We start from the raw sequence: 26,679 nt of genomic DNA on the forward strand, positions 1-26,679 counted from the left end.
TCACCAGCTTGGACAAAAGGTCACTGGATCAAACAAGGGGTTACTCGTTCTGCTGTAGCCCCACGGTCAAGGCACATATGAGAAAGCAATCAATGAACAACTAAAGTGTCACAAAAAAAACCCTAATGATTGATGTTTCTCATCTCTCTCCATTCCTGTCTGTCTGTCCCTATCTATCACTCTCTCTGACTCCCTCTCTCTGTCTGTGAAAAAAAAAATGTTAAGGGGCCTGTTGTAAACAGAACAAAGGGGGAAAAGAATATAGTAAAACAGAAATATAGCTTTAAAGAATAAAATGGCAATAAAACAACTACATATAAAAATAAGCTTAAATGTAAATAGATTAAATGATCCAATCAAAAAACATAGGGTAGCTGCATGGATAAGAACACAGGACCCATACATATGCAGTCTACAAGAGACACACTTCAAAACAAATGATACACATAGACTAAAGTAAAAGGATGGAATATAATATTTCATCCAAATAAAAATAAAAAAAGAGCTGGGGTAGCAATACTTCTACCAGATAAAATAGACTTTAAAACAAAGTCTATAGCAAGAAATAAAGAAGGTCTCTACATAATGATAAAGGGAGCAATCCAACAGGAAGATATATCCATTATACATATTTACACACTTAATATAAGAGCACCTAAATATATAAAGCAGGCTTTGATTGATATAAAGGACGAGATCAACTGCAATACTATAATAGTAGGAGATTTCAATATCCCACTAACCTCACTAGATAGATCCTCAAGAAAGAAAATTAACAAAGAAACAGCAGACTTAAAGGACACACTATATCAACTTGATTTAATAGATATCTTCAGAACCTTTTACCCTAAAGCAATAGCATATTCATTCTTTTCAAGTGCTCATAATACATTCTCTAGGATAGACCACATATTAGGGCAAAAAAGTGGTCTCAAAAAAATTGAAGAAGATTGAAATCATCTCAAGCATTTTCTCTGATCACAATGGCATGAAACTAGAAATCAACAACAAGAGAAAAACTGAAAAATATTCAAACCCATGGAAACTAAATAGCATGTTATTAAATAAGGACTGGGTTAACATTGAGATCAAAGAAGAAACAAAGAAATTCCTAAAAACAAATGATAATGAACATACAACAACTCAAAATTTATGAGACACAGCAAAAGCAGTACTGAGAGGGAAGTTCATAGCACTACAGGCATACCTTAAGAAGCTAGAAAAAGCTCAAATAAACAACATAACCCTGTATCTAAAAGAAGTAGAAAAAGAACAGCAAGTAAAGCCCAGAGGTAGTAGAAGGAAGGAAATAATAAAGATCAGAGCAGAAATAAATGACATAGAGGCTAAAGAAACAATAAAGAGGATCAATGAAACCAATAGCTGGTTCTTTGAAAGGGTAAAAATATCGATGAACCTTTAACCAGACTCACCAAGAAAAAATAGAGAGGATTAAAATAATTAAAATTAGAAATGAGAGTGGAGAAATAACAACTGACACAACAGAAATACAAAATACTGTAAAAAAAAATATTATGAAGAACTGTATGCCAAAAAATTAAACAACCTAGTTGAAATGGACAAATTCCTTGGAAAATATAATCTTTCAATATCAATCTGGAAGAATCAGAAAACCTAAACATACTGATTACAACAAATGAGATCAAAACAGTTATCAAAAACCTCCCAACAAACAAAAGCACTGGGCCAGATGGCTTCGCTGCTGAATTCTACCAATATTCAACTAAGAACTAACTCCTATCCTTCTCAAGCTATTTCAAAAAATTCAGGAGAAAGGAAGACTTCCAAGTTCCTTTTATGAGGCAAGCATAATTCTGATTCCAAAACCAGGCAAAGACAACACAAAGAAAGAAAATTATAAGCCAATATCCCTGATGAATTTAGATGCTAAAATCTTCAACAAAATATTAGGAAATCAGATATAGTTGTACGTAAAAAAAAAAAAAAAATCATACAGCATGATCAAGGGGGATTTATTCTGGGGACATAAGGATGGTACAACATTCGCAAATCAATCAGTGTGATTCATCACATAAACAAAAGGAAGGAGAAAAACCACATGATAATTTCAATAGATGCAGAAAAAACATTTGATAAAATCCAGCACCCATTTATGATCAAAACTCTCTGCAAAGTGGGAATACAGAGAACATACCTCAACATGATAAAGGCCATTTATGACAAACTCACAGCCAACATCATGCTCAATGGGCAAAAACTAAAAGCAATCCCATTAAGATCAAGAGCAAGGCAGGGGTGCCCCCTTTCACCACTCTTATTCAACATAGTGCTGGAAGTCCTAGCTACAGCAATCAGACAAGAAGAAGAAATAAAAGGCATGGTAAGGAAAAATAAACATCATTAAAATATCTATATTACCCAAAGCAATTTATAAATTCAATACAATACCAATTAAGATACCAATGACATACTTCAAAGATATAGAACACATATTCCAAAAATTTATATGAAACCAAAAAAGAACATGAATAGCCTCAGCAATCTTTAGAAAGAAGAATTAAGGGGGAGGTATCACACTTCCTGATATCAAGTTATACTATTGTACAAAGCCATTGTAATCAAAACAGCTTGGTACTGGCATAAGAACAGGCATATAGATCAATGGAAAAGAACAGAGAACCCAGAAATAAACCCACACCTTTATGGACAATTGATATTTGACAAAGGTGGTAATAGCATACAATGGATTAAAGACAGTCTCTAACAAACAGTGTTGGGAAAATTGGACAGCTACCTGCAAAAAAATGAAACTAGACCTCCAACTTACACAATTCACAAAAATAAACTCAAAATGGTTAAATGATTTAAATGTCAGTCCTGAAACCATAAGCGTCTTAGAAGAAAACATAGGCAGTAAACTCACCAACATTTCTCACAGCAATATATCTTCTGATTTATCTCCACAGGGAAGTGAAATAAAGGACAGGATAAACAAATGGGACTATATCAAACTGAAAAGCTTTTGTACAGCTAAAGACAAGATGAACAGCATAAACAGACAAACCATACAATGAGAGAACATATTTGACAATACGTCTGATGAGGGTTAATAACCAAAATTTATAAAGAACTTGTAAAACTCAACACCAGGAAGACAAACAATCCAATCAAAAAATGGGCATAAGAAATGAATAGACACTTCTCTGAAGAGGACATACAGATGGCCAATAGACAGATGAAAAAATGTTCAACATCACTAATCACTAGAGAAATGCAAATTAAAACCACAATGAGATATCACCTCACACTTGTCAGAATGGTGCTCATCAACAAAACACAGAATAAGTGCTCCCGAGGATATGGAGAAAAGGGAACCCTCCTGCACTGCTGGTGGGAATGCAGACTGGTGCAGCCACTGTGGAAAACAGTATGGAGATTTCTCAAAAAAATTAAAAATCGAAATGCCTTTTGACCCAACTATACCACTTTTAGGAATATACCCTAAGTACAGCAGAGCACTGTTTCAAAAGGAGAAATGTGCCCCCATGTTTACGGCAGCATTGTTCACAATAGCAAAGATCTGGAAACAGCCCAAGTGTCCATCAGTGGATGAATGAATTAAAAAGCAGTGGTACATATATACAATGGAATACTATGGAGCCATGAAAAAGAAGGAAATAATTACCTTTTGCAACAACATGTATAGACCTGGAAACTATTATGTTAGTGAAATAAGCCAGGCAAAGAAAGAAAAAAAATCATGTGTCCTCACTCTTTTGAGGAATCCAAGGAACAATGTCAACTGAGGAACGGAATTAAACTGAAAGGAAGGGAGAGGAAGCTGTTGGGAAGAGGGCAAGGGAAATGTTGAGGGGAATACAGTGGAGGGGGGATGATTTGGGGGAGACATTAGAATCTATGTAAACACAATAAATTATATATTTTTAAAAGCAAAATTAAAAAAAATCTTTCACCATACATAGTTACAGAATTATTTTTCTTATGAGAACTTTTAAAATCTATTAGCAACTTTTGAATATGCAGTACAGTATTATTAACTATAGTCACCATCCTGTACATTACACCTCCATGACATTTATACTATATTTTAACTGGAAAATTGTACCTTTGGACTCCCTTCAGCCACTTTGTCCACCTCCCACCCTCCACCTCTGGTAACCTACAATTTGTTCTATCTATGAGTTTAATTTTTTGGCTTTTAGATTCCACATATAAGTGAGATCATATGGTATTTGTTCCCATTGTGGTTTTAATTTACATTTCCAGGATAGATAATATTTAGCATCCTTTCATGTATTTATTTGAATATCTTCTGTGCTAAGCTATTTGTTTATATATTTTGCTATATTTTATTAACTTTTATTTAGAAATTAAATTTAATGGAGTGACATTGATCAATAAGAATACATAGGTTTCAAGTGAACATCTCTATAGCATTTGAACTGTTGATTGCATTGTGTGCCCATCACCCAGAGTCAAATCATTTTCTGTCAATGTATATTTGTCCCTCTTTATGCCCTTCCCCCTGATAACCATTTCACATTTTATCTATATCCAGGAGTCTCAGTTTTATATCCCACCTATGTGTGTAACCCATATAGTTCTTAGCTTTTTCTGATTCTCTTAGTATAATGTTCTCAAGGTCAAATATATATCCCATATAGGTGGGATATAAAACTGAGACTCATGAACATAGATAAAAGTGAAGTGGTTACCACAAGAAGGGGAGTAAAGAGGGACAAATATGTGGGGACAGAAAATGGTTTGACTTTGGGTGATGGGCACACAATGCAATCAATAGTTCAAATGCTATAGAGATGTTCACCTGAAACCTATGTACTCTAATTGATCAGTTAACTCAACTAAATTTAATTTCTAAATAAACATTTCCTTTGAAAAACACATTTGTTTTGTATTTTGATTGGGTCCAGTTTATCAGTTTAACATTTTTAAATTTATTGATTGATTTTAGAGAGGAAGGGAGAGATAGAGAAAGAGAAAGAGAAAAACATTGACTTTGTTGTTTCACTTATTTATGCATTCAATGGTTAACTCTTGTATGTGTTCTGACCAGGGATCGAACCTACAACCTTGGTGTATCAGGTTGATGTGCTAACCAACTGGCCAGGGCTGTAGGTTGCTTTTTCACTCTTTCAATTGTTTCCTTTGCTGTGCAGAATCTTTGTAGTTTGACATAGCCTAACTCGTTTATTTTTGTTTTGTTGCCTGTACTTTTGGTGTCATCCCCATGAAAAATCATTCCCAAGGCCAATGTTATGAAGCTGTACACTGTTTCCTTGAAATTTTACAGCTTCAGGTCACAGGTTTACGTTTCCAATTCATTTTGTTGATTTTTGTGGATAAGGTTCCAATTTCATTCTTTTGCATGTGAATGTCTAGTTTCCCCAACACTATTTGTTGACAAAACTATTCTTCCCCATTATGTATTCTTGGCACCCTTTCCAAAGATCAGTTTACTGTATATGTGTGAATTTATTTCTGGGTTATTCTGTTTAATTGGTCTGTATGTCCTTCTTTATGTCAATACCATACTGTTTGACTACCATAATATAGCTCTGTAATATATTTGACATCAGGAAGTGTGATGACTGCAAATTTGTTCTTTATTGCTCCAGATTGCTTTGGAAATTGTCTTTTTGTGGTTCCATATAAATTTTAAGATTGTTCTATTTCTGTGAAAAATGCCATTAATATTTTGATAGAGATTTCATTGAATCTGTAATTTGCTGTTGGTAGTATGGATATTTTAACAATATTCAGTCTAGCAATCCAGGAACATTGAATGTCTTTCTTTTTATTTATGTCTTCTTTAATTTGTCATTAATGTTTTGTAGTTTTTAGTACATAAGTCCTTTGCCTTCTTAGTTACATTTGTTCCTAAGTACTAACATTCTTTTAGATGTTATTGTAAGTGGGTTTTAGATACTTCATTGTTAGCATATAAAAATGCAACTGACTTTTGTATGCTGATTTGAATAACTGCAGCTTTACTAAATTTGTTTATTAGATCATGTCATCTGCAGAGACAATTTTAATTATTCTTGATTGGATGTCTTTTTTTTTTTTTCTTGCCTAATTCTTCTACCTAGAACTTCCAGTATTTTCTTGAATAGAAGTGGTGAGAGTGGGCGTTCTTTCCTTGTTCCCTTAGCATAAGCTTTCAGTTTTTCACAATTGAGTATGATGGTAGCTATGGGTTTTTCCTATATAGTCTTTTATTATATTGAATAATTTTCCTTCTATTTCTAGTTTGTTGAGAATTTTTCCCACGAAGGAGTGTTAAATTTTGTCAAATGCTTTTTATGCTTCCACTAAGATGATCATGTAATCTGTCTCTTTTATTCTGTTAATGTAGTGTATCACAATAATTTTTGTATGTTACCAGTGCCTTTCAACTGCCTGTCTGCCGACCTATCTGCCAGAAATTTTGTGTTGGTTTGCAAAACAGCTAACCACCTTGATGTTGTATGAATATTATAGACCCAATGATCTTAGTCAAATTCACTTATGCTCAGGGTAATTTCTGCCTCAGTGGTCCCCAAAATAATTTTCCTATTTTCACCAATCCCCAAATTTAAAAATGTTGAAAACCACTGTGCTAGACTATTCTTGCATCCCAGGAACAAATTCCACTTGATTGTGATGTATGATCCTTTTAATATGCTGTTGAATTTAGTTTGTTAGTATTTTGCTGAGGATTTTTTTTTTTCCGAAGCTGGAAATGGGGAGGCAGTCAGACAGACTCCCGCATGTGCCCAACCGGGATCCACCCAGCACACCCACCAGAGGGCGATGCTCTGCCCGTCCGGGGCATCGCTCTGATGCGACCAGAGCCACTCTAGTGCCTGGGGCAGAGGCCAAGGAGCCATCCCCAGTGCCCGGGCCATCTTTTGCTCCAATGGAGCCTCGGCTGCAGGAGGGGAAGAGAGAGACAGAGAGGAAGGAGAGGGGGAGGGGTGGAGAAGCAGATGGGCGCCTCTCCTGTGTGCCCTGGCCGGGAATTGAACCCGGGACTTCCGCATGCCAGGCCGACGCTCTACCACTGAGCCAACCGACCAGGGTGCTGAGGATTTTTTACACCTATTCAGCAGAAATATGAGCCTATAGTTTTATTTTCTTTTGGTGTCTTTGTCTTGCTTTGGTACCAATGTAATGCTTGTCTCATAAGATGAGTTTGGAAGTATTTTTCTTCTTCAATTTTTTTGGAGGAGTTTGAGAAAGGCTGGTAATATTTCTTCTTTAAATATCTGGTAGATTTCAACAGTGGAGCCATCTGGTCCTGGGATTTTCTTTGTTGAGAGGTTTTTGATTAATAATTCAATCTCCATGCAAATTATAGGTGTGTTCAGACTTCTAATTCTTCATGATTTAGTACTGGTAGGTTGCATGTTTCTAGGATTTATCTATTGTTTCTTCTAGGTTATCCAGTTTGTTAACATATAATGAACATAGTAGTCTCATTATCTCTCTTATTTCTGTACAATCAGTGGCAGTGTCTCTTCTTTCATTCCAACTTTATTTGAGTCATCTCTCTCTCTCTTTCTTTTTCTTGTTTGTATTTAGTCCAGTTATAGGTTTATCACTTTGGTTTATTTTTTTCAAATATCCTACTCTTAGTCTCATTAATTTATCTTCTATTTTGTTTATATATGCTCTAATCTTTGTTATTTTCTTCCTTCTAACTTGAAATTTGGTTTGTTCTTCTAGCAACTAGAGGTGTAAGGTTAGGTTTTTTATTTGGGGTCTTTCTTCTTTTTTTAATTTTTTATTTATTTATTCATTTTAGAGAGGAGAGGGAGAGACACACAGAGAGAGAGAGAGAGAGAGAGAGAGAGAGGAGAGACAGAGAGAGAGAGAGAGAAGGGGGGAGGAGCTGGAAGCATCAACTCCCATATGTGCCTTGACCAGGCAAGCCCAGGGTTTCGAACCGGCGACCTCAGCATTCCAGGTTGACGCTTTATCCACTGCGCCACCACAGGTCAGGCTTTCTTCTTTTTTAAAGAAGGCATTTATTGCAATTAACTTCCCTCTTAGTACTGCTTTTGTCACATCTTCTTCTTGGATAGACTCCTTTATCATTGTATAATGTCCTTCTTTGTCTCTTCTGAAAGTTCTTTACTTAAAAGTCTATTTTGTCTGATATAAGTATAAGCACCCTTGCTCTCTTTTGATTACCCTTTGCATGGGCTATCATTTTCCATTATTTCACATTCATTCTATGTGTTCTTAATCAAAAGTGAGTTTTTTGTAAGAAGCATATGATTGGGTCTTGCTTTTATCAATTCAACCACAATATTTCTTTGGGGGAATTTTGTCTATTTATAATTAAAGTAATTATTGATAGGAAAGAATTTACTATTGCTATCTAATTAGTTTCCTTCCTGTTAGTCTTGAGATTCTTTTGTATTACCTCTCTTGCTGCCCATCTTTGTGCATTGTTATTTATTGTATTGATATGCTTTTATTCCTTTCATTTCTTTTTTGTAACTTCTACAGACATTTGTGTGTGGTTCCTTGAAGCTTAGATAAAATACCTTGTAACAGTCTATTTTAAGCTAATAACAACTGAAGTTTGATTGCATACAAAAATTCTACATTCTAACTTCTTCCCCAACACACTGTTATTTTTGTCCCATTTTAAATCTATTCATACTGTTTATCTTTTAAAATATCTTAATCATATTCTTAATATATTTGTAATTTAACCTTTTATACTAGAAATAAAGGTGATTTATCCACTACAATTACAGTAATCCAGTATTCTGTATATATCTATATGTTTATTTTTACAAAGTTTCCTAGTTGCTATCGTGTAGCTGCTGAGTGGTTTTTCACGTTGATAACTCCTTTTAATATTTTATTTAAAGCAGGTCTAGTAGTGATGAACTTCCTCAGCTTTTATTTGTCTAAGAATGTCTTTATCTATCCTTTTTTTATTTTGACAGAGACAGAGAGAGAGTCAGAAAGAGGGACAGATAGGGACAGAGAGACAAGAAGGAAGAGAGATGAGAAGCACCAATTCTATGTTGCAACTCCTTAGTCTCCTTAGTTGTTCATTGATTGCTCTCTCATATGTGCCTTGACAAGGGAGCTACAGCAGACTGAGTGATCCCTTGCTCAAGCCAGCAACCCTGGGCTTCAAGCCAGGGATCATGGGGTCATGTCTATGATTCTACACTCAAGCCAGTGACCTTGTGCTCAAGCTGGTAAGCCTGTGCTCAAGCTGGCGACTTTAGAGTTTCAAACCTGGGTCCTCTGCATCCCAGTCCAATGCTCTATCCACTGCACCACAGCCTAGTCAGGCATCAGTCCTTATTTTTAAAGGACAGTTTTGACAGAAATGGTAGCCTTGGTTAGCAGGATTTTGTTTTTCATTTTTATTATTTTTGTTTTCCTTTAAGCAGTTTGAATATGCCATCTTATTGTCTGTGGCCTGCAAGGTTTTTGCTGTAAATTTTTCTCATAGTCTTATGGCAGTTCCCTTGTATATGTCACTTTTCTTCTGATGTTTACTAAATTCTCTCTTTGGCTTTCACTTTTACAATCTGACTATAATGTGTCTTATTGTGGATTTCTCTGAGTTCATTTAGTTAGTATCTTTTAAGATTCTTGAATCTGGCTGTTCATTTCCTTCTCCAGAACTGAAAAGTTTTCAGCTATTCTTTCTTTGAATAAGCTTCTTGGTCCTTTCTCTCTCTCCTCCCCTTCTAAGAGTCCCCTGATGCTTATATTGGTGCATCTGGTGGTATACCATAAGTACCTTATGCTTCTTTACTCTTTTTTATTCTTTATTTTTCTTTTTGTTCCTCTGGCTGAATTGTTTCCAATAATCTGTCTTATGTCACTGATTCTTCTGTTTTACCTAGTCTGGTGTTGAATTCCTCTCATGAATTTTTCAGTCATTGTGCCTTTAGCTCTATAATTTCTGTTTGATACTTTTTAATCTTTTTTACCTCTGTTGAAATTCTCAGTTCATTCATACATTATTCTTTTTAAAAATTTATTTAGAAAATTAAATTTAATGGGATGACTTGATCAATAAAAGTACATAAGTTTCAGGTAAATATCTCTATAGTATTTGAACTGTTGATTGGGTTTGTACTTATCACCCAAAGTCAAATCACCCGGTCACTGCAAATTTGTTCCTATTTACTCCCCTCCTTCACTTCTCTCCCCCATAATCCCCTCTCCCTCGTAACCACTTCACTTTTATCTATTTCCATGAGTTTCAATTTCCATACATTGTTCTCTTGATCTTGTTATGCATCTTTATAACTGTTATTTTGAATTCTCTGTCATCTGAATGTTATTATTCTGTTTCTTTAGGGTCAGTTTCTAGAGATTTAACGTGCTCCTTTTTATTTCTTTGCTGATTATTTTTCTTGACTGTCTGTGTTGGTGTCTGCACAAGACACTAAGCAGGCACTCCTCTCAGTCTTCATGGACTGGCCTTGTACAGGAGAAGACTTTCACCAATCAGTCAGGTAAGAGATTCTGGGGGCTTCTACAACCACCTTGCCTCTCCCAAGGGAGAAGCAAACAGCTGTGGTTTTTGTCTACTCACTCTGTGCTGAGTGTGTATGGGGGAGTAAGCTGTGACATTTACAAGTCCTAACTGTCATCTCCATTCTCTCCAGGTGGTTACACTGCCAGAGCCATCACATCTCCAAGAATAGTAAGATAGGTGCCAACTCTTTTGACAGTGCCTGAGAAGTTGTGGCACTGAATGCACAGATCAATTCTTCTATCTCTAGGAGTAAACTGAAAGCTAAGATGTTTCATCCATTCACTCCATGTGAGCATGGGGGATAATCTATGGCATCTTCCAGTCCCATCCATCATCTCTGTTCTCCCTCAGGAAGTTAGACTGTGCTAGATACCTCAGGGCTTCCAGTTTGGTACATCAGATACCATTTCTTTGGGAAGGCTTGGAGGAGATAGAGCAGAAGATACACAGATAAACTCTTTTCTTGCTTGGGGGAATGTTGAGAGCTGAGATGTTTTCTTTTCTTGTTTTTTTGCTCAGAAAGAGGGAGGATCTATGGTGTTATCAGCCCAAACCACCATCTCTGTTCTCCCCTAGGGCCTAGGCAGATGCTTCAGAGTTCAAAAACAGGCAAGACAAATCCAGTCCTCAAAAATTTGGAGCTCTGGACATGTGAACCAACCCCTTCTCTCAACTAGGAGGGGCTGGAAGGTAGGAGGTCTCATCTGTATCATATGGTACCATGCAGGTAGCAGGAACTCTGGTGAGAGGGTATCTCAAATCTCCCTAACAGCTTTAATGAGTCTGCTTTCATGTTTGCCCCAGGTACAGGAACTTTCCAAATAGTTTATTAATTTCTCACAAATGGAATTAGTCTACAAATTGTTGCTGAAATGGTGTGTTTGTTGTGGGGGAAGGGTCCAGGACTTCCTAATCCACCATCTTATTGACATCATTCTCCAAAGCTAATTTTTTTTTTAATTTCTGAAGCTGGAAACAGGGAGAGACAGTCAGATAGACTCCCGCATGCACCCAACTGGGATCCACCCGGAATGCCCACTGGGGCAATGCTCTGCCCACCAGGGGGCGATGCTCTGCCCCTCTGGGGCATCGCTCTGCCATGTCCAGAGCCACTCTAGTGCCTGGGGCAGAGGCCAAGGAGCCATCCCCAGCGCTCAGGCCATCTTTGCTCCAATGGAGCCTTGGCTGCGGGAGGGGAAGAGAGAGACAGAGAGGAAGGAGGGGGGGTGGAGAAGCAAATGGGCGCTTCTCCTATGTGCCCTGGCCGGGAATCGAACCCAGGTCCCCTGCACGCCAGGCCAACGCTCTACCGCTGAGCCAACCGGCCAGGGCCTCCAAAGCTAATTTTTATACGTGTGTGTGTGTGTGTGTGTGTGGAATGTGACAAGCTGATTCTAAAATATATTTTAAAAATGTAAAGGGCTGAGAACATCTAAGATACTTTTAAAGAAAAAGAAAAAGCTGGAAGGACTTGCTTTATCAGATAAAAAGAGCTTGTCATAAAGTCCACTAATTAAGAATATGGTATTGGTACAATGAGAAATAAACTAATAGAACAGAACAAAATATTCAGAAACAATTTCACACATATGCTGACAGTTGATTTATGACAAAGGTGACAGTATAAGGAAATAAAGGAAAAGATATTATAATAAATGACACTGGACAATTAAATACCTATATGGAAAAGATAAAGTTTAACCTCTATATCTTGCCAAATACAAAAATGAGTTGCAGGTGGATTGTAGATCTAAATGTGAAAGCATAAGACTTCTAGAAGATAATATGGGAGAACAGCTACATGACTTCAAGATAGGGCAATACCTCTTAAATGGAACACAAAAAATACTGGTCATAATAAAAAAAAAGTAAAAAACTAAATATATTAAAATTAAAATTTTCTGTTCATCAAAGGATGATATAAAGATTTGGGAAGGGCTTGTAACATAAAAATACAAAAATGATTCATAGCCAGGGTATATAAGAATTCTTATGCATCTATAGGAAAAGGACAAATAATCCAATTTTAAAAATGGGGGCAAAATACCTGTATAGGCACTTCACAGAAGAAGACATCCAAATAAATAATAAACATGTGAAAAGGAGTAAAACTTCACTAGTCTTCTGAAAAATGCCAATCACAATCACAATAATATATTCTACAAACTCACCCACCACAATGGCTATAATTAAAAAGAGTAATAATAAGAAGTATTAGCAAGGATGTAGAGCAACTAGAATTCTCATACATTACTGGTGGGAATGTAAAATGGTACAATCACTTAAAAAATTATCGTGATCAATAAATTTAAAAATATGCTTTCCTTGTGACTCAGAAATTCCAAACTAGGTATATACTCAATAGAAATTCAAGTTCATATATTAAAAAATATGTAGGATAATATTTATAGCATCATTATTTATAATAATCTCAATCAGGAAATAATTAAAATATTCATTATCAGTAGAATGAGTAAATAAATTGTAGTATATTAAAAGAAGTAAATAATATACAAAAATTAAAATAAAATCCAAAACTGCATGTAACAAAATGATGGCTATTACAAATACAGTGTTGAATAAGCAAACAAACAAACAAAAACAAAAATCAGACCCCCAAAATATATAGATTTTATTTTTATCAAGTTCAAAATGGGAAAAACTACTCTATGACATTACAAGTCAGGATAGCCATTAACTTTGGAGAAGGAGAATGGTATAGAAATAGGGTTGGAACATAACATAAGGGTTGTGATATACTAGTTCTATTTATTGAACTGGATTCTGCTAACATTAGTTTGTTCACTGTATAAAAATTCATTGAGTTGTACAATTATGATTTGTGACCTTTTTGCTGTGCATGTTATTCTTCAACAGAAAAAAATGTTTATAAAAGAAAACAAATGAAGAGTTAAGTGATGAGTATTTATAAGCTAGAGTAAAGATGGTCCTCTATGAGGGAAAACCTACAGGCAAGGCAAATGGTATCCCTTGGTTATATTCTTGGGGATTAAATGGAATCAAAATTTCTCTAGTATAAAGAGATCTTTCTATATGGTAGTTACAGACAAATTACATATCATTTTTTATAATATCTAAGGGAGGGTGGGAGAGATAGGAACTAAAAGCAAACAAAATATCAAATGATACATTACAGAAAGCTTTTGTGCTATCTTAGAGGTGATATGGTTAGGGCTCTTCTCCATTTTGCTCTCTAATGATTTCTGAAAACCAGTGAAACATTGCCAATGGAACTACTTACTCAGATAGGCATAGCTGACAATTCATAAGGATAGCAAGACCTGATAAAAAACAGGCCTGTTACATAAAGAGAAAATGTCTTTGTTTTACATAAACATCTCCAAAGGCCCCAAATAATATTCAACTCAACAAGTATTTAAGCATGTCCTCTAAACTTAAAAAGTACTATGACTGGTATTTTTGAAAATGACAAAAAATAAGGCAGATTTCTGAGGAGTTCTAGTACAAAAACACAATATTTACTAAAAAGAACCATAGCCTAATGATCACAAGACAGGATATGGTGGGTGGGTTGCAAGAGTAGTGTTACTGAGAGAGAAAATGGGATAGGTAAAATAAAGCCAGTTAGTTAAAAAAAGTTTAATGTCACAATGAAAATTCTAGATTTAATCTGTGGAAAACTATTTTACCGGAATTTTTACTCCCCTAAAAATTTTTTAGATTTAATACTTATCTAGTTAAATCAAGAGATGTTTTGTGAAGTTAAATTTGACTTCTGGAAGAAGACAAGATGGCGATGGAGTAGGTTGACATAGCAACTTCCAACTTCCAGAACCAACGTGGATTACAAACTAATTTTAAGAACCATCATCTGGCCTGACCAGGTGCTGGCGCAGTGAATAGAGTGTCAGACTGCAATGTGGAGGACCCAGGTTCGAGACCCCGAGGTCGCCAGCTTGAGCACAAGGTCATCTGGTTTGAGCAAAGCTCACCAGCTTGGACCCAAGGTCAATGGCTTGAGCAATGGGATACTCGGTCTACTGTAGCCCCACGGTCAAGGCACATATAAGAAAGCAATCAATGATCAACTAAAGTGCCACAATGAAAAACTGATGATTGATACTTCTCATCTCTCTTAGTTCCTGTCTGTCCCTATCTATCCCTCTCTGTGACTCTCACTCTGTTTCTGTAAAAAAAAAAAAAAAAAAAAAAAAGAACCATAATCTGAAAAAACCAACTATGGACTAAACTAAGAGGACTGTTCAACCAAGGAACACGGAAGAAACCACGCTGAGACTGGTAGGAAAAGCAGAAATGCGGAGAGGGCTGCCCAGCTCCCCGGAGTGAATGGCAGCTGGGAGAGACACCCGTGGTGGGAAGTGAGTTTAGCAGAGAGGGGAGGGTCCTGAGTCCCAGGGACACAGCCCCAGCCTGCAGCCCCAGAGCCCAGAAGAGGCATATGGACAGTATTTAGCTGGAAACAAGACAGAATACTGTTTGTGAGAAAGAGACCGATTTCTCAGACCCAGGATTCTTCTTAAAGGGACCGCACAGAAAACCTCTCTCACAACCACTCACCCAGGGCTCTGGGGCACGGGGAGAGAGGAGAGGACCGAAGTAGCAGGAAGAGAGTGTAATCTAGGAGGCACAGGGAGAAACATTTTGAGAGACAGCCACCCTAACTCCTGGGATGAGTCACTCCCCAAATCTGAAGTGAATATTACCCCTGGAAACAGCAATACCAGCAAAGGGAAGCAGGACACCAGCCAAACAAGTTCTCCCACCGCACTCAGAGCAGAGTTGCTTAGAAGGAGGGAGCTATCGGGACTACAGTAGTGAGTTTTAGGGTCTGAGCTGCAGCACCCCCACCCAAACGGCTGAGGGCTCACTTGAGGGTGGGCAGTGGCAGGATTCTGAAGCATGGTTCTGTCGGCAAGGGCAGAAGCCAACTGGCCACCACTGAGGCTCAGGTGTAAGCTCAGTCTTGCCCGGCTGGAGGAGGGTACGTGCAAAAGTGGTCAATCCCAGCTGCGGGCCGCCTACAATCCAGCCTCTGGGAGAAGGGCAGGAGCCCCTGAAGGGGTGGAGACCCACCCTTCAGCAAGGGCGCAGGAGCACAGCCTTTCCCAGCCCAAGGAACTGAGGCTTGTGGCCTGACATGGAGCCAGCTCCTCCCTTGGGGGTGGAGCCAAAAGCCCAGAAAAGGCAGAGTCCCGCTACTGAGTGTGGGCACATAGTTCTGCCCGGCCTGTGGAGCCAAGGCTTGCAGCCATCCCATGAGTGGGCTCCTCCTGCAGGGGTGGGGCAAAAGCTCAGAATCTGGAGGAGACCCACAGCTAAGCAAAGTGCTCACCCCTGCCCTCTGGGCCAAGCATAATGCCACCTGCAGGGGCAGGGTGAAGGCCAAGGCCTCTGAGGCTTGTATACCCGAGTACATGATCACAGCCATTTCTGTAAAGGAGAGGCAGAAACCACACCAACAGCCCCATTGGGCAGGCACCGGCAACACCCATACCTGAATACCCTAGGCAGCAAAAGCAAACGAGTGGCAGGCCTGCAGACAGAACACACCTAGGGAACACAGAGGCCATACCAAGTGAACTCCAGTGGCAAAAACCTTCTTTTACAAAGACAAAATGAGAAGGCAGAGAAATGCAACACAAATGAATCAAGAGAAATCCCCAGAAAAGGACCTGAATAAGTCAGATATAACCAAATTACCCGATGCACAGTTTAAAATAACGATTGTTAGGATGCTCAAAGATATTATAACAACAATAGATGGTCATTACGAACACCCAAACAAAGAGATAGCAAATATAAAAAAGGACATTGAAATAATGAAAAAGAATCAGTCAGAAATGACAAATACAATATCAGAAATGAAGAACACAATGAAAGGAATTAAAAACAGGATAGATGAAGCTGAGAATCAAATCAGCAAATTTGAGGAAAAGATAAATGAAGGCATGGAAGCAGAGCCGAAAAAAGAAAAGAGACTCAAAAAGTCTGAAGAAACTCTAAGAGAGCTCTGTGACAACATGAAGAGAAATAACATCCACATCATAGGGGTTCCTGAAGAAGAAGAGAAAGAACAAGGGATAGATGCTTTGTTAAACATATCATAGTTGAAACTTCCCTCAATTAAGTCAGGAAAACATCTCAAAAGTTAAAGAAGCACAGAGAACTCCATTAAAGAGAAACCCAAAGAAATCTACACCAAGACACATCATAATTAAAATACCAAAGCCAAGTGATAAAGAGAAAATATTAAAAGCTGCTAGAGAAAAAAAAGACTATCACCTACAAAGGAGCCCACATAAAGATGACTTCTGACTTCTCAACAGAAACACTTGAGGCCAGAAGGAAATGGCAAAAAAATTTCAAAGTTATGCAGAACAAGAGCCTACAACCAAGACTACTTTATCCAGCAAGGCTATCATTTAAAATTGAAGGAGAAATAAAAAGCTTTCCAGACAAAAAACAACAACAACAACAACAACAACAACAACAACTAACTCAAGGAATTCACTACAACCAAACCAAAGCTGCAAGAAATGCTAAGGGGCCTGTTATAAAGAAATCAAAGGAGAAAAAAAATATAGCAAAAGAGGAGTACAGTTTTAAAGAAGAAAATGGCCATAAACAACTACAAATAAATAATAACATTAAATGTAAATGGATTAAATGATCTGATCAAAAGACATAGGGTAGCTGCGTGGATAAGATAATCAGGAGCCATACATATGCTGTCTACAAGAGACTCACCTTAAAACAAAGGATGAACATAGACTGAAGATAGAAGGATGGAAAAAATATATATTTCATGCAAATGAAAATGAAAAAAAAAAGCTGGGGTAGTAATACTTATATCAGACAAAATGGACTTTAAAACAATGACTGTAGTAAGAGATAAAGAAAGTCACTACATAATGATAAAGGGAGCAATCCAATAGGAAGATATAACCGTTATAAATATCTATGCACCTAATATAGGAGCACTTAAATATATACAGCAGACTTTGATGAATTTAAAGGGCGAGATCAAAAGCAATACTATAATAGTAGGGGATTTCAATACCCTACTAACATCATTAGATAGATCCTCAAGAAAGAAAATTAACAAAGAAACAGCAGACTTATAGGATATACTAGATCAATTTGATTTAATAGATCTCTTCAAAACCTATCACCCTAAAGCAGCAGAATATACATTCTTTTCAAGTGCTTATGGTACATTCTCTAGGATAGACCACATGTTAGGACACAAAAGTGGTCTCAATAAATTTAAGAAGATTGAAATTATATCAAACAATTTCTCTGATCACAAAGGCATGAAACTGGAAATCAATCACAACAGAAAAACTGAAAAATACTCAAACACTTGGTAACTAAATAGCATGTTATTAAATAACAAAAGGGTTAACAATGAGATCAAAGAAGAAATAAAAAAATTCTTAGAAACGAATGATAACGAGCATACATCAACTCAAAATTTATGGGATACAGAAAAAGCAGTCCTGAGAGGGAAGTTTATAGCATTACAGGCATACCTTAAAAAGCTAGAAAAAACTCAAATAAACAACTTGATTCTGCATCTAAAAGAACTAGAAAAATAACAGCAAGTAAAGCCCAGAGCTAGTAGAAGGAAGGAAATAATAAGATCGGAGCAGAAATAAATAACATAGAGGCTAAAGAAACAACACAGAGGATCAATGAAGCCAGGAGCTGGTTCCTTGAAAAGGTAAAAAAGATTGATGAACCTTTAACCACACTTACCAAGAAAAAGGAGAGAGGACTCAAATAAATAAAATTAGAAATGGGAGTGGAGAAATAATGACTGATTAAATAGAAATACAAAATATTGTAAGAAAATACTATGAAGAACTGTACGCCAAAAAACTAGACAATCTAGATGAAATGGACAAATTCTTTGAAACATATAATCTTCCAAAAATTAATCTGGAAGAATCAGAAAACCTAAACAAACCAATTACAACAAATGAGATTGAAACAGTTATCAAAAAAGAAAGTCCTGGGCCTGATGGCTTCACAAGTGAATTCTACCAAATATTCAAAGAAGAACTAACTCCTATCCTTCTCAAGCTATTTCAAAAATTTTAAGAAGAAGGAAGACTTCCAAGCTCGTTTTATGAGGCGAGCATAAATCTAATTACAAAACCAGGCAAAGACAAAACAAAGAAAGAAAATTATAGGCCAATATCCCTGATGAATTTAGATGCTAAAATCCTCAACAAAATATTAGCACACTGGATCCAGCAATATATGAAAAAATTATACACCATGATCAAGTGGGATTTATTCTTGGGAGGCAAGGCTGGTACAATATTCGGAAATCAATCAATCTGATTCACTGCATAAACAAAAGGAAGGAGAAAAACCACATGATAATTTCAATAGATGAAGAAAAAACATTTGATAAGATAAATCCAGCACGCATTCATTATCAAAAGTCTCAGCAAAGTGGGAATACCAGGAACATACCTCAACATGATAAAGGCCATTTATGACAAACCCACAGCCAACATCATACTCAATCGGCAAAAATTAAAAGCAATCCCCTTAAGATCAGGAACAAGGCAGGGATGGCCCCTTCCACCACTCTTATTCAACATAGTACTGGAATTCCTAGCCACAGCAATCAGACAAGAAAAAGAAATTAAAAGCATCCAAACTGGACAAGAAGAAGTAAAACTATCATTATTTGCAGATGATATGATATTGCATATAGAAAACCCTAAAGTCTCAGTCAAAAAGTTACTGGACCTGATAAATGAATTCAGCCAGGTGGCAGGATATAAAATTAATACTCAGAAATCAGAGGCATTTTTATACACTAACAATGAATTGTCAGAAAGAGAAATTAAGGACGCAACCCCCTTCACCATTGCAACCAAAAAAATAAAGTACCTAGGAATAAATTTAACCAGTGAGATTAAAGACTTCTACTCGGAAAATTATAAAACATTGATAAAAGAAATCAGGGAAGATACAAACAAATGGAAGCATATACTGTGCTCATGGTTAGGAAGAATAAACCTCATTAAAATGACTATATTACCCAAAGCAATTATAAATTCAATGCAATACTGATTAAAATACCAATGACTTACTTCAAAGATATAGAACAAATATTCCAAAAATTTATATGGAACCAAAAGAGAACACGAATAGCCTCAGCAATCTTGAAAAGGAAGAATAAAGTGGGAGGTATCACACTTCCAGATATTAAGTTATGCTACAAGGCCATTGTACTCAAAACAGCCTGGTACTGGCATACGAACAGGCATATAGATCAATGGAAAAGAACTGAGAACCCAGAAATAAACCCACACTTTTTTGTACAACTGATATTTGACAAAGGAGGTAAGAGCATACATTGGAGTAAAGATAGCCTCTTCAACAAATGGTGTTGGGAAAATTGGACAGCTACCTGTAAAAAAATGAAACTAGAGCACCAACTTACTCCATTCACAAAAATAAACTCAAGGTGGTTAAAAGACTTAAATGGAAGCCTTAAAACCATAAGCATCTTAGAAGATAACATAGGCAGTAAGCTCTCCGACATCTCTCAGAGCAATATATTTGCTGATTTATCTCCACTGGCAAGTGAAATAAAAGACAGGATAAACAAATGGGACTCTATCAAACTAAAAAACTTTTGCACAGCTAAAGAAAATAAGAACAGAATAAAAAGACAAACTACACAATGGGAGAATATATTTGATAATATGTCTGATAAAGGGTTAATAACCAAAATTTATAAAGAACTTGTAAAACTCAATACCAGGAAGACAAACAGTCCAATCCAAAACTTGGAAAAAGAAATGAATAGACACTTCTCCAAAGAGGACATACAGATGACCAATAGGCATATGAAAAAATGCTCAACATCACTAATCACTAGAGAAATGCAAATTAAAACCAAAATGAGATATCATCTCATACCAGTCAGAATGGCGCTCATCAACAAAACCACACAGAATAAGTGCTGGCGAGTATGTGGAGAAAAGGGAACCCTCCTGCACTGCTGGTGGGAATGCAGACTGGTGCAGCCACTGTGGAAAACAGTATGGAGATTCCTCAAAAAATTAAAAATTGAGCTGCCTTTTGACCCAGCTATACCACTTTTAGGAATATACCCCTAGAAAACCATAGCACTGTTTGAAAAGAAAAAATGCACCCCAATGTTTATGGCAGCATTGTTCACAATAGCAAAGATCCTGAAACAGCCCAAGTGTCCATCAGTGGATGAGTGGATTAAAAAGCTTTGGTACATATATACTATGGAATACTACTCAGCCATAAGAAATGATGACATTGGATCATTTACAACAACATGATGGACCTTGATAACATTATACTGAGCGAAATAAGTAAATCAGGAAAAACTAAGAACTATATGATTCCATACAGAGGTGGGACATAAAAGTGAGACTCAGAGACATGGAGAAGAGTGTGGGGGGTACAGGGTGGGGGGGGGAGAGGGAGGGAGTTGGGTGAGGAGAGGGGCACAAAGAAAACCAGTTAGAAGGTGACAGAAGACAATTGGACTTTGGGTGATGGGAATGCAGCATAATCAAATGTCAAAATAACCTAGAGATGTTTTCTCTGAACATATGTACCCTGATTGATCAACATCACCCCATTAAAATTAATTTAAAAAATTTGACTTCTATAACATCACTTCAAATAATTAGGAACATATTCCAAATATCCCAACAGTCCCCAATAAACCCTTATTAAACTACCTGTACATATTTTTCTAAATACTTCTTAAACTTTAGAGCAGGGGTCGGGAACCTATGGCTCTCGAGCCAGATGTGGCTCTTTTGATGGCTGCATCTGGCTCACAGACAAATCTTTAATAAAAAAATAATAACATTAAAAATATAAAACATTCTCATGAATTACAATTCATTCATTTCTTACCACTCATGTTCGTGGTCACAGGTGGCTGGAGTCAATCACAACTGTCCTCTGGGTCAAAACCAAATTTTTATTGGATAATGCATAATGTACACAGGTCATTGTATGGCTGTCACGGAATTACATTTTAAAATATGTGGTGTTCATGGCTCTCTCAGCCAAAAAGGTTCCCAACCCCTGCATTAAAAGATATCTGATACCTAACATAGTGTCTGGTTCATAATAGGATTTCTATTTATTGACAGAAGTGGTTAAATTATACCAATATATTAACCTTAGTCATTTCTCTCATGGTTTAATACTCTTCTTTCAATCTTTCCCTCTCTAGACTGAAAAGAACAACTAGAAATCCCTGCATCTTTTGGATTAATATAATTGGGTTTCTGGAGACTTTTATCAGCTGTTGAGTTTTTCTTAAGGAGAAAACATTAGAATTTTCTACATGATTGGGGTGTAAATCCACTTTTAGCCTTTTACATAGAAAAGATAAGGGTTTTATATTGTCATTGTTTTCAACACCCTTCCTTCTGATGCCACCATATTTGTGGCTTTGAAGACCACAATCACAACTGGGCCAACTTCACAGAATGATTAACAGTGACTTTTATTTTTATTATTTTTTTACTTTAACAATCATATTGTATATTGTCTAAAACATAGACTGATGTTTCTCTTGAGATCATCTTGGCTATCCAGATAAATCTACAGGCATTTAGCTACTCTAGCTGAAGGACAGTTATGATTCCAGGTCCAAAGTGACCCTCTCACTTTTTTTCATCAGCAACTGTGTTCACACTGGGGAGGCTTTTCTACAACACTTCCCCTGGAGAACTTTGTTGATCTCTCTCTGTTTCCTGACTATCCTAATTTCCTGTGTATTCTGTTTTAAAAGTTTTTAAATTGAGGGGTGACATACATACATCTTTACTGATTTCTAGATCCCTTCCTTGGGTGATAACTGAGCCCATCATATCAAGCATGGATAGGTTTGAATGGTCTTATATAATGAAGTACCTCTGATTGTTCTGCTCACGTGGTCTCACGAGATCACCCTGCAATTTATTCTCATCAGTTTGCCTTCACTCCTTGAAGATAAACTGGCAAGAAACGTGAATGTGCTGCCCACTGAAGGATGTATTATTTTTATCTTTCTTCTTCTCCACCTAGGAGTTGCTGTAACAGCAACCGTCTGTGTTAAAGAACTAAAATATAAAAACATGAGTTACATGGCCAAATCCCACAGGGTTGTTTACTTCCTTATTTATGAATCAGAATCTGTCAGCACAACTTAGAATATTGACTGTCAGCAGATACTGCAATTAAATGCCCTGCAAAGCCAGCAGAGGGTGCACCAGGGCACTAAAATTTTTACCCAAAATGTAGCAGTATCAATTTAACTCTAATAGCCAATCAACTTTTTCTCTCTTCTTTCTTTTTGGTATACTAAAAGTAATATCTTTAAGACAAACTTAAGTTGAATCTGGGCTAAAAGTCTTTTAAAGCATGCTTGCATTCTTTTGAAAGTGAAGTTCAGGAAGAATAAGGAATGCATGGTTAATCTTTGGCCAAAACTAGGGTGGATTAGAAGAAAGTGATGCATATCTGAGCCATCTACTTTGGAAAAATTCTACTGTGGAGATCCACCCCACTTTCCTCCAAAAGACACCAGGAGATAATATGCTATAGGAGAATGGGCAATGAACTGGGAGTCAAGAGACCAACTTCTATTCTAATTTTGACCATAGTCATATGATTTTGGACATACCCCCCACACACATACACACACCTCAGAGCCTATATGTTCTCCAGGAGGATCAAACAAAATGGACCCATACGGCCCCTCACAACTGTAAAAACAAAACAACAACAACAACAACAAAAAAACTGACTGCAATTGATGTCAGCAAATTAAAGAGTCAATATGCATGCTTCTATTGCTCAGAAATAATAAAAGACAGAAGATAGGGAGCTGTATTTAAACCTAGACAGAACTATTTGAAATGCCATGCAAAGAACAAGTAACTAAATGCCAATATAGACCTGTGAGAGGTGCACACCATCACAGAAAGACCTAGAATCCAGCTGTCCTGCTAATTGATCCTCGGTCTATAATCACAGGTTTCTCCATTCTGACTGCCAAAAAGCCTTGGCTACCTTTTGACTAAATAAGTTCAATTCCTTCCTAATTTCATGTATCAATGTTCAGCTGCTAAGTATTTCTACTGGGCATTAGAGGGGGCAGTGGATCAAGGGAGCCAGAATTTATCATTTAGCTACAGTGTTTAAAGTTTTCAAGTATAAGAAGCATGTCTACTGATTCTATTTGATAAGCTGTTACATAAGTTGGAGTGTGCCAGCAAGACATTTTAAGTTTCAGGGCAACTTTACAATACACATCATAGAAAAATGACATTATAGCATTTTTATGAATGGGACACCAGCTTCCAATGAGTGATCAAAGTAGTACAAATAATGTTTACAGAGTATGACAATGACTCTGGATGTGGTAGTACAAATAGAAGGCCTGGGTCGTTCACTTCAGGGAACTTATTAGCACAATTTGCCCTCTTCCCCAAGAAGAAAACAGTCACTATTATTCTTTAACCACCCCGAATGGATTCTAGATGCTTAAGCTTTACATAAGACAAAATGGGGAGGTCAAGAGTAATTATTTCAAGTACACTAAACTTCCTTTAATAAAGAGCTAGAAAGGATAAAAAGCAAGCACTACAGCCAACAGTTTGCTAACAAGGACACAAACGCCATAAAAATGAAAATAAAAATACTGCTCTTGAGAAATTATTCTTGAGTAAATTATTCCATCAGTAGATTCCTGTTCTCAAGCTAGCAACAGAAAGACACTTCACATTCACCCTCACCATCCACTCCCCCAAAAAGGAGTCCAAACCAGCATGCAAAGGGTGAGTTTTATTTGCATAGATTTTTAAAATTGCTCCTCAGAAGTTGTCTAGCAAGACGGCATATTTCTACTAGAATTCCTCAGGGGCGCTGAATGAACCTCACTATAACACCGAGGACAATCAATCTCAAATTGCAGGTAAGTGTGAACAAGCCCATATTCTGGTCAGCGCACAAGGACCCACGCTGAAAATACAATTAAAAGTTGTTTCAATGGGCGTGGAGCAGTTATTGTAGCTATTTACAGCTCCAAATCCAAATGAGAGCCTGCTAGTGCTGGCATCAGCTCTGGACACGAAGAAACAAGCACCGCGTGCAGAGAATCGCACCAGGAGCAAAAGGGCCAAGCTGCTGCCGTTAGTCCTGCAGAGGGGCAGCGCCCGCATCTCCGCGCAGCGCCCGTCCGGGAGCGCAGCCAACTTTCCCCGAGGCAGCCTGCTGCCTGGGGCGGCAGGCGCGGATCGGAGCTCCCAGGTACAGGGATCCTGAGGGCGTCTGGGTGAGCTGGGCACGGGACCGGGGACAACCTGCCCTGAGGCAACCTCTCTCCCGCTCGCCTGCTCCCTCTCTGGTCCTGCCTCCTAATTCAAGGTGGCAGAGTCGCCCCAGGGCCGGGTAGATGAGGGCCCTCGCCTGACCCCTAAGGGAGGGGGCCTCAGCCACCGCTGTCCCAACTAAGTGACTCACCTGGTGCCCGTCCTGGGAGTCTGCTGTGAGAGTGGTTTCTCTGGGTTCTAGCGGCTGCTGCCCGAAGTGGCGGGTGATGGGACCGTCAGGGTCGAGGCCACTGGGGCTGCTCAGGGTGCCAGAGGTGCCAGGAGTACCGGGGCCGCTTAGGCGGGACTCGGCTCCCCGTTCCCGCCGCAACTCGGAGCGCAACTCTAGGTAGCAGCACAATGTCAGCAGGTGGAGGGCCAGCGAGAGGCCAAAGAAGCCCAGGAAGAGCCGGCAGCTGTTCCCTTCGCCCGCCCGTGCTGGGGCCCCGCGACAGCCGCAGCCCTGGCTCCCCCGCTCCCGCGGCGCTGCCGCAGGCAGGGGCTCCCTGCGCTCTCCCTCCGGGTAGCCCATGGCCTCCGGAGACGCCCGCTCTCTGAGGCCCTAGAGCCGCCGCGTCTGCCTCCGCCGTTCACGACCCCTGACAGGCGGCTACTGTCCCGCCATGGGCTGGGGGCTAGAGGGACCCGATCCTGCGCGACGAAGGCTGGGCGGGACCGAGCAGGGAGTAGCCGCATGTGCAGCTCCACTCCGAGGGGTGGGAAAGGGAGGAGGAGGGGCGGGAAAGAGGGGCGGCTCGGCCCGCCGAGGGAATGAGGGTGGAGGTTCGGGCCAACTCCGCCCCGTCCCTCAAGCAGCTGCCCGGGTGTCCAACCACTGGGCCCATCTGGCCTGGGCGCCCCGCCCCGTGGCGTTCCACCCCCGGCCTCCAGCCGCGGGGCGGAGCCTGGAGGCGTGTGTGTTCGCCTTGCCTGGCGGCCCCACCCAGCTCTTCCCGCTTGCCCTGTTCCAGTTGGTGACTGTTACTGTCGCTCACCCCTAGACTCTGCCCCAATCTAACCCTTTAGCGCCAGTAAGGGAAAGGAGAGAAAAGGAGGAGGAGGCTGAGAAGGATTTGGGAACCTTGGAAAGTAGAGCAAGGAAAAGGAGGCAGAAACTAGTATTAATAGAAATGTTTGCAATTAACTGCAGTTGCTAATAACATCATCCAGTACTTATCTGTTGCTTCCAATCTTCAAAGCGTTTAACAGACGTTAAACTAATTAAAACAGTTCTTGGTTTGGAATGAAACCATGCCTGCTGTGTTTGCAATCCAATAGCGCGCCAAAAGAAAAGGAGACTCAGGAGCCAGGGAGCCAAAGGGAGTGAGAATGAGATGAGACGGAGGCAGGCACACCTGGAGTGAGTCTGGAGCCTCAATCTAAGAAGAAGCCCACCTGTGCCAGGTGGAACTGAAGTGCTCTTGCCCCATGCAGGGTAACACAGTTCCCTAGGATTTCTTGATATATTAATTATATATATATGTCCCTTTACAATGTGGAAAGTGCTGTATGAGAGAATACACAGCCAATATAGTTTATCTTCTTCCACCACAGTAGAAATTTTGAGTGGGGAACATGTATTCGATGAGGAAATTGGGAAACTCAAGACTAGAATGAGGTTGATTTTTTCAAGGGTAGTCCACAGAGTGGCCAGACAATGTTGGCATTTCTATTTGCAGGCAACTGTTTTGGCCTCTCCATCCCTCCCCTCTCTTCCTAGAGTAGTCCCTAGGGGAAGGTTCAAGAAGTCAGCAAAATGTT

The 26,679-nt window shown here is 38.6% G+C and overlaps 1 protein-coding gene across 5 annotated transcripts in view; it reads right to left on the reverse strand.

The window, feature by feature from the left end:
* Positions 1–25,635, reverse strand: part of EDA (ectodysplasin A) — a 417,660-nt gene extending 392,025 nt beyond the window's left edge. For all 5 annotated transcript variants that reach the window (XM_066357164.1, XM_066357162.1, XM_066357165.1 and 2 more), the window contains exon 1: positions 25,070–25,635. In XM_066357164.1, the coding sequence (XP_066213261.1) occupies positions 25,070–25,450 (381 nt within the window). In that variant the 5' untranslated portion in view covers positions 25,451–25,635. The remainder of the gene's footprint in view (positions 1–25,069) is intronic.
* Between the last annotated feature and the right edge of the window lie 1,044 nt (positions 25,636–26,679).

The sequence above is a fragment of the Saccopteryx leptura genome, chromosome X, assembly GCF_036850995.1.
Source record: "Saccopteryx leptura isolate mSacLep1 chromosome X, mSacLep1_pri_phased_curated, whole genome shotgun sequence".
Lineage (NCBI taxonomy): Eukaryota > Metazoa > Chordata > Mammalia > Chiroptera > Emballonuridae > Saccopteryx > Saccopteryx leptura.